Consider the following 9,514-nt stretch of genomic DNA (forward strand, 5'->3'; position numbering starts at 1 on the left):
ATATTGCATTTCATCATGTCAATCAGAATCAGATCCAAGAAGCTTGAACAGCATTCAAGACTCTTTGTGGGTTCTATCCGGGTGATCAGTCAACACAAGGGAAAGACTTGAGCTACTTCCAACAGGTTCAAATGGGGTCTATTCTATTGGTGTAAGCCCTAGAGGCCAATACTTTTGGTACTTGTATCGAATTATTTAAAGGCATTTTCTTTATTATGGTTGATTAATAAAGTCCCTGGAATAGATAGTCCGTTTAATGTATTAAGTGTGACTTAATCATGAGAACACATTAAACATAAGGACACTATTCTTAAAGTATCCGTAGTCGAGCTTTAGTGTGAAGTGGGATAACATTAAAGCATTAAGACTATTATGTTTGTAGACTGATGATCACATCTCATGGATCATGGATAAAGAGTTATAAAGTCTTAAACATAGGTATGAATATTAGGAGTAATATTTATACTGGATTGACCCGCTATGAGAATACTATATAGAAAGTTATGCAAAGTGTCATAAGTTATTCTCATGGTGATAATAGTGTATACCACTCTTCGACCTGAAACCATTATGGATCCTAGATGTAGAGTCGAGTGCTTTATTGCTGATCCAACGTTGTCCGTAACTGGATAACCATAAAGACAGTTGATGGGTACTCCACAAAGCATGTTGAGGGACATGAGTGTCCTAGATGGAATTTGCCCATCCTGCGTAACAGGATAAATGTCTATGGGCCCAATATTGAACTGGACAAGGATGACACGGTCTATACCTTGTGTTCAATATAGACATAAGGGCAAAGGGGTAATTATACACATAATTATTATCACAGGAGGTTTTGTCAGATCACATGACATTTTCGTGACTTGGGTAGCAGTGATGTGTTGCTAGATACCGCTCACTGTTTATTATGTTAAATGCGTGATTTAATATAATTACCAACGTCGCGAAAACCTATAGGGTCACACACAAAGGACGGATTGATGAGAGATAAAGTAACTAAGGAACACCGTAAGGTACGACGCACTTAAGTGGGAGACGAAATATGGTAAGGTACCAAATACTTAAGTGATTTTGGGCTTATTATAAGATATGGGCCAAAATACACTTAAGTGGGCTTTTTAGCTTGAAGCCCACACAAGTGGTTCTATAAATAGAACCCCTTGGGTAGAAGCATTGTCACTCCAATCCACTCAGACAAAAATTCAAGTAGAGACTTGGAATTTTGTTTCCCTCTTTCTCTCACTCAAAGCCTTCATTCATAACAGCTAGCACTGCGATTGAAGGAATCCGTTCGTGTGGACTGAGTAGAGACGTTGTCATCGTTCAACGTTCGTGATCGCCCCGTGGATCTGTATCAAAGGTTTTGATCATTATCAGAGTTCTGCACCAAAGGTTTGAATCGCCACAAGAGGTAACGATTCTATCACTGATCATGCCCATTCGTAAGGATCACTAAATGGAGAAAATTTTAAATTCCGCTGCGCCTTGGATGGCTATTCTCCTACATATTCATCACTCAAAATGCTAATCTTGAAGAAGCAAAATCTGTCTCCGAGTTGTCATGCTCGCTAGGCGAGCAAATCCTTCGCTAGGCGAAGCGCACGCGTTTTAAAAAAAAACGAAATAAATAAATAAATAAAATATAACAGAAAAATTTTGGACTTGGGCCTCTCTCATTTGAGCCCACAGGTCCATAAAAATCAGGTTATAAATTCAGAGTTTCAGTGAAACAAAAGGTCATTCTATTCCTATTACCCTGGCTGGAAAAAGATAGTGAGAGAAGAGCTAACAGAGTTCAGAGCAACCTCTAGAGACTGAAGGGAACTCATCTGCAAAGAACCAATTCCATCTCATATAAACCCTCAAATTGCTTTGCAAACCCAACCGGGCAATTCAATTTCATTCAATCTCTCCAGTCAGGTTTGCCTTATTCTCATTACTTTATGCTTTTAATTTGAATGCTCTGAATGTATGAGGTATTATGGGTGAATTTGATACCCTTTTGATGCATGTGTTTGACAAGAGGTTTAGGCCTCCTACCCTTGGTTGCTTTTTGTGAGCTTTTTGTGAATTTTAATGGCATGATTCATGTGGTTACATTTTGATTTGGGGGCAACTCTTGATTACCCTATCTTGTTTCTCTAACCTGTTTGTTGAGTTTTGTTTTGTGATGGCTCATATGACTCTTGCAGAGATGGCTTTCCTGGTGTTTCACTTTATTTGTGGGATACCACCTGGAGGTTTATCCCAATTACCTGTACTGACTCGCTTTCTTTGATGGTGCTAGCTTGAGAGATCTATGGGTTTCTTATCTCTTTATTTGTTGTTGCTTCAGATCTTTATCCGTGTGGTAGATCTCTTAACCCCCTTTATCTTTCCCGCATTTTACTACTTTTTGCCTAAAGACCTCCATGAAGAGGCAATTGACGGATAAAAGGGATCAATAGTCAATCCCCCGTTATTCAGTGCGTCGTTCTTTAAGATCACACTACGTGTCGATGCTTCAGAACAAAAACCCCAGATCTTTTGTCCGGTCAGTCAGTGGAGAGGGTTCCACCTTTCTGAACCCCCACTTTTGTCACGAGCTCACCCTGTCCAGGGTTAAGAGCTATGAGGTCTTATCCTCATTACCCCTTTTGCATGAGCATCCCCAAAACCACAAACAAACTCATTGATTTTTCTTCTCCTAAGAACACGTTTACTCCTTCTACTACAGGCGAGTAAGTCTCCAAAGGTCGAGCATCTGGTAGATTGCGTAGTAACGTCGTTCATCCCAAAACCTAACCTGTAGTTAGCCGAACTACGGCTTGCTCTGATTCTCATTCCAGATGAGATACGTAGGCATAAGACGCGATGTCTTACCGAGTACACATATCCCCCTAACCCATAGGCAGCCGAGCTACAAAGACTCTGATTCTCATATTCAGATGAGATACGTATGTAGTGGATGCGACATCCGTGCGAGTCATTTTCTTTAAACCCCTTTTTAGTAAATAGTACATTAGATAAACCCACACCCTTTAAACAAGAATAACAAAAGTAGATCCCGTAGAGTACTACGGATGCGTAGGGGTGCTAATACCTTCCCTTCGCATAATCGACTCCCGAACCAAAGATTTGGTTGCGAGACCTTGTCTTTTCCTTTCCTTTTTCTAGGTTTACTTCGAGCGTTTCCTTTCCCTCCTTTGGGATAAATAACGCACGGTGGCAACTCTTCTGTCTTTCCTTTTTCGCCGGTTGTTTTTTTCTCAGGTAGGTTGCGACAAGATGAAACGTACATTTTATCAATCCCTTAAATCCAATGATTTTAGTCCAACAAAAGTCAAATAAACCTTGACCAAGGCCCAAACACATAGTCAAACTTCACAAGTCAGTAAAAAATGACTCAACATAATTTTCACATAATTTAAACAATTAAAAATCAAATTAAAATGCATTATGCTTTATCAAAAACCTAAAACCTCTTCAAAACACCAAATAAATGGCAAAAAGATTTATCATAGGTCAAACAAGGTCAAAGGACCTTGGAGAAAAAATTTCATTATTTTTGAAATGTCATAAGTATTTTTAAACAATTAAAAATATGCACAAAAACAATTAAATCATGAATAATACCAATATTAATCCCAAAAATAATTTTAGTTCAGAAAATGAATGAGGAAAATATTTGAAAATTTTTGGTGAAAGTCCCATATTTTTTGGATCAATAATGAAATTAATATGAATTAAAAAAAAGAAATTAAAAGAAATATTCAGAAATTAAAAAAAAAAAGCCATTTGATATCCCTCATTAATTGAGGTGGCAGATCAGATGGATGAAAGTGCGTGTTCCATGGTACAGTGCAGTCAACGCGGCATAGGCTTGGTATTCAAAAGCAACGCATGAGACTAAAATGTTTTAAAGGGATTCTGTGGTTGAGATGCATGACAACACATCACCGGAGCCAGAACTCCGGTCTTCTTCTCCGGTGGACCTCACCGGACTGGTCCACCATCAACCATCACCAAAATCAAAAAGCAAGACATGGATTTAAAGAAGAAATGCTCAGGAACTCGAATCTGGCCTCAATTTTGTCAAATTCCAAGTATATGAAAAGATACAGGGATTTGAATTTTGAGGATCATGAACTGAGTTGCTTCGGTTTGACCTCAAAGCAACTCAATCGTGTTGCCTACATTGGTATGACTTCATCAAACCAATAATCAGTCAAAATGGATAAGAAATGAGGGAGAATCGAAGAAGAAAAGTTTCTAAAATCTCACCTTCGAGGAGCTTCAGATTAGCTTGATCTTGCTTCCAATTTGGCTTATCTTGACTCTAGAAGCTTGTAGAAGATGATTTGGATGGTTAAAAAGCTTGGACTCTTGGAGTTTCAATCCTAAAATAGAAGGAGAATTGAACTTAGTTTCTCAACAAAACCTTCAAGATTATCCTTTCAATGGTGTTTGGGGAAGAAGGGGGTCGAAGCTTGGGCAAGAGGGGTCCTATTTATGATCATGAAGGGTCTGATTTATAGCCAATGTGAATGTTATTTGCACACTCCCAAATTTGGAAAATTTTCAAATTCTCCCTTTCATGGATGCATGGGCGTGCATTAGGCCCATGAGATGATGCCATCTGATCCAAATTTCAATGTACTTCATGCTGAAATCATGTTAGAAGCTCATGCAAGTGTGTGTCAAAATTGGAACTTGAAATTATCCAACTGGTGCTTTAACTTACACCCATGCGCAAGTCCCTCAATTTTAATCCAAATAGGATGATATTGGATGTTTTGGAAAGGTGAGATCAAGGGGAATAACTTTCATGTTGAACACTTTTTCATTTGAAGCTTGGATCATGATGAATTTTGAGGTGTAAGTTTGGGAAATCAAACATATTTGAAAAAAATTTAAGTCCCAAGTCAAATGTTCACTTCTTCCACCTTGAATAACATATTCTATGGACTTCAAATAAGAAACTTTCCTTCATAAAAGTTTTAGTTATTTAAAACCTCTTCAATTTGGTCACAAAGTTGACCTCATTTGGATTTGGCATGAATGAGTTATGCATTTTAGAAGTTGAGGAAAATCACTTGTTCAATGGTATTGACCCAAAATGACCTATAATGTTTCCTCTTGGAACATGCATTTTCAAGTTGCATTTTCACTTACTCCAACCATAAAAGTTAAAGTAGAAATCTTGAATTTTATCATTCAATTTAAATGGTTTTCATCTCATAAAAATTGAGCAAGTTATGGTCTTGGGAAGTTGACCTCCAAATTAGGGTTTAGACAAAATGACCTATAATCTCTCACCATAAAAAATGAATTTAAAAGCCAAACTAGCTCTAGACCTCAACATGAAAGTTGTTTGGATTGTTATTTAGAGTAATGTTTCTCTTGGAATAACTTTCATATGACAAATATTGTAGGAGATAGGGTCTAGGGAACCCCACTTTTGTCCATTTGACTTTCTCTAGTCAACCACCATGAACCAACTTGCTAGCTTGACATTCTATTGATCTTTGGGACTCATGGAGGATCCTATATGCATGAGATGTTGTAATGTGAAGTATCCCTTGAAATATTTGATCAATTGTTGAATAAACTTATTGAAGAAGTCACACAAGCTACCCAGATGAATTAGGATTTCCAAGGCAAACCAACTCCAAACTCTTGGTAATTTCTTGATCAAAATAACATGTGAATATCATGGGAATTCATATATGATGTCTAGAGCAAATGCAAACCAAATCTTGATTGAGTTCCTTGCATTGAGGGTCTCAAACCCTAGATATGAACTTGATAGAGCATAGGTGAGCATGTACACTACCTACAAAAGCAACAAACTATACATTGACATATTTTTGGTATTTTAGCTAGTGAATAAAGAAAAAAAAATATGATACAATCTAAAGTGCTTGGTGACCTCTCCCAATATAAACCCTAATGAATAAGGGGTAGGCAGGATGCCAAGGTGTGATCCCAATTCCAATGCATATGATGAGATAACATGGGGGATCTTAGGGTCAAAATTGGGGTCTTACAACAAATTGCCCATAGTGATTCCAAACTTGTGCTTCTCCTCTGAAGTGTCAAAATAGGCTTCAACTTAATATCTATCGTTGGCATCTGGTTCTGGTTCTGATACTTCTACCAGTTAGATGTACTCTGAATTAGAAACCCTCTGAATCAAAAATCTCTTGGTATTCTTGACGTCAGAAACATCAACATGTGGCCTCTCTAGCATCTGACGTTGGGTTTTGTTCGTACTTTTCCCCTTCTCCTCTAGCGTGTAAACTCAAAATTTTGCTTTAATTAATTGTGTTGCTTACTATTCTCTAATAACATTGTCATTTTGCATGCTACTAATGTGTATATATATTTTTCACAACTCTCATTTTCACACTTTTGACTCACAAACCTATACAAACCCTCTTGTACTCAACATCTCTCAAGCTCTTCAACGTTCTTCTATCTTCATCAACCTTCAACAACAACTTCATCTTCTCAAAATGGATTCTCAACAACAACAGGTATACAACATCTCCCAATAAATGGAAGCAAATGAGAAAATTGCTGAAGCTCAACAACAAACCTATACTATAACTGCTACAACTTCAACAATGGTTTACAAGGAACCCCACGTCCTTGATCATCCACCCCATAAAAACCTAGACACACCCTTTGAAAAGCTGGAGGTACCATGTGAGTCACTGGTGGATTTTGATAACATGAAGCTGAATGGAATTGATCTCACTGAGGAACTGAAGAAACAAGGCTGGGAAAATTATTTTCAAAGGCTCTATAGTCCCATATATACCTTCCTCGTCAAAGAGTTCTGGAGATTCGCAGACTGCGATGTCCACTGCATAGTTTCATATGTTATGGGTGCGAAAATGGTCATCACCGAAAAATTTATTGCCAAGCTTCTGAACATGGAGAAAACTGGGGGCATAAGGATTTACAACATAAACCCTAGGGAAAGATATATGTCCCAGGAGATTGTTTCTAGTATCTTCAAACAAAGCTCTGAAGGCAGATCCTCCAAGAACAAGGAACTTCACCAGAATCTGAGAGTCTGGTTGAAGATAATTCTGGGTACCATCCACCACCATCTCACTTCAAACTCTTCTGACTACATCAACACCGATCAGAAGTGCATCTTATATTGCCTTCACAAGGGGCTGAAGTTGAATCTCCAAGCATTACTCTTCAAGTACCTAAGGGATTCGGTCAGAGACACAAGGAATCACATGAAGCCCAGAAACTATATTGCTGTGTGAAGGCTCATCTCTGATGTTCTGATTGAAAGCGGGTTAGTGGACCATCTGATATCCCACAATCTGATGGAAGATGTGACTATAGACGTTGGCAAACCTCTGAGTGCCAGGAATCTGAAGAGCATGGAGGTCATTGAAAGAGTCTTAGCCAGACCAACTCTGGATATATCTTGGTAAGCTCTGAAGGATTAGAGAAAGATTCCAAATGATCTCTATCTGTTCTCCAAGATAGATCCTCCTGAGGTCATTTCCTACTACCTCCAGGATCTGGCAGCTCAAGGAGTGGACGTCTTAGAGTTCTTGGTGGATTTGCTACCAGAACATCTTCCAAACTTCATGAAGAGGATGAGGGAGCCCTCTGAAACGAAGTCGAAGAAGAAGACTCTAAAGTTGGGAGAAACGTCAGAAACCAGACCACTTGTGCCTCTAAACTCCTCTGCTTCAAGTAAGTCAGTTCTCTCTGAAACTCCTTTAAATTCTAATTTAAAACAACTATCTTCCTCTCTACCTCAACCATCCTCTACCTACACAAATTCTGAACCCATAACATCCACTTCAACTCCCTCTGAACCTCACAACTCTAACCCTTCCTCACCCCCTTTCAACTATTTAATCTCACTATCACAACACTTCTTGTTTTTGAGGCCCTACTTTTGAATGAACCCATCTCACCTCCCTCTTCAACTACCTCATCACCACCTTACTATGACTTGTCCTCTGAATCTGACCAGGCAGAAACCATTTATCCTCCATCTCTAACATTGGCCCAACTCCAAGACATCACACTATCTAACCAACCCCCATCTGCATCACAAACCTCAATGCCTTCCCCATCTGAACATCCAACAGAACCACAATCTGAACCTCAAACAGTATCACAATCTAAACTTCCCACTAAACCTGCATCTGAACCCCCTATTACACAAACCTCTGACCCTCACACTGAAACCACCCTCACCTTATCAGAAACCATTCATCCATCATCTGCACCCGAACCAACCTTTCCTACCCTGGAAGAGTTAGTTGCTTTATTTTATGAATCGTTAATTGCGAAGCTCAGAACGTTGTTTGAACAATCCAGCCTAAGTGATAATCCCTCTGAAGTGAGGAATCACTGGAATGGATTTCTCAGATGGATGACATCTGAGGTCTTCAAGTTGAAAGGACTCTCTGAGCAAGTCATAAATGACTATATCAGAGAGGCTGAGGAGAGGCTAGAGGCTCGTCTGGCTAGAGAAGCTGAAGAGAAAGCACGCCTGGAAGCTGAAGAGCAGGAGAGAAAGGAAGCCAAAGCAAAAGCTTCAGTTGAGGCTACTGCTGCTACTGAAGCCAAAGCCAAAGCCAAAGCCAAGGCTGACACTGAAGAAGCAACACACATTGATGTAGAAGAAGATGTTAAGGCTAAATAAGTTGCTCTTACTCAAGGGGAATCTGTTAACTCTGATCTTGCTCCTCTGGTGCTGAAGACTCTGGAGGAACTCCAGAAAGAACAACAGATTCTAAGAGCCAGGCTGGATCAATAGGACTCTGTCAACTCGAGTATTTAGAATCTCCTGACTCAGCTGCTTCAGAGGATGTCGCCCCCTCCAAACCTTTAGGAACCTTAGATTTTTTGGTTTTTATTTTATTTTGTTCTTCTAAGTGTTTTAGCTTCTATGTTTTCCTTCTTTGTATCTGTTTCCTTTATCCAATGAAGTTCTTTTCTTGCTCTATTTTGGTTATGTTTTTTTGAGTCTGACAAAAAGGGGGAGAAATAATTGAGCAGCCTTCTGATGAAATTAATATCTAAACCTCTTAATGCACTGCTTACATTCTAAACATTTAAATATATTGTGCAGTCTAAGTTCTTGCAGGAAATATCTGAGTAAAACATATGAGAAACAAGCTAAGTAACGTAAGAGGTTCTGGTAAGAAACTCTAAACTTTCTAATGTATCAGATTCAGGGGGAGATCTTATCTCAGGGGGAGTCATAGTATATCTGACTCTGAAATTACCTTCCCTTAATTGTTATGAAGTATCATTGTTTCATCAACAATTTGAAGTTTTGCCATCATCAAAAAGGGAGAAATTGTTAAAACAAGATTTTGATTCTTCATTTTATCTCTAAGTTTTGATGATAACAAAGGATGAAACATTTTGGTACCCTAATATAATTCTCGAAGTGTGCAGGATTCTAACGATAAATGAATCTGATGAAATAACACCTAACGTCACACAAGTCTAGAAGAGCTGATATATATATATA

The 9,514-nt window shown here is 38.6% G+C and overlaps 1 protein-coding gene across 1 annotated transcript in view; it reads left to right on the forward strand.

The window, feature by feature from the left end:
• Positions 1–8,677, forward strand: part of LOC127130389 (uncharacterized) — a 133,163-nt gene extending 124,486 nt beyond the window's left edge. Inside the window, exon 2 of the mRNA XM_051059408.1 lies at positions 7,913–8,677. Coding sequence (XP_050915365.1) covers positions 7,913–8,677 — 765 coding nt within the window. The remainder of the gene's footprint in view (positions 1–7,912) is intronic.
• The last annotated feature ends 837 nt before the right edge of the window (positions 8,678–9,514 follow it).

The sequence above is a fragment of the Lathyrus oleraceus genome, chromosome 3 (assembly GCF_024323335.1).
Source record: "Lathyrus oleraceus cultivar Zhongwan6 chromosome 3, CAAS_Psat_ZW6_1.0, whole genome shotgun sequence".
Classification (NCBI taxonomy): Eukaryota; Viridiplantae; Streptophyta; class Magnoliopsida; order Fabales; family Fabaceae; genus Lathyrus; species Lathyrus oleraceus.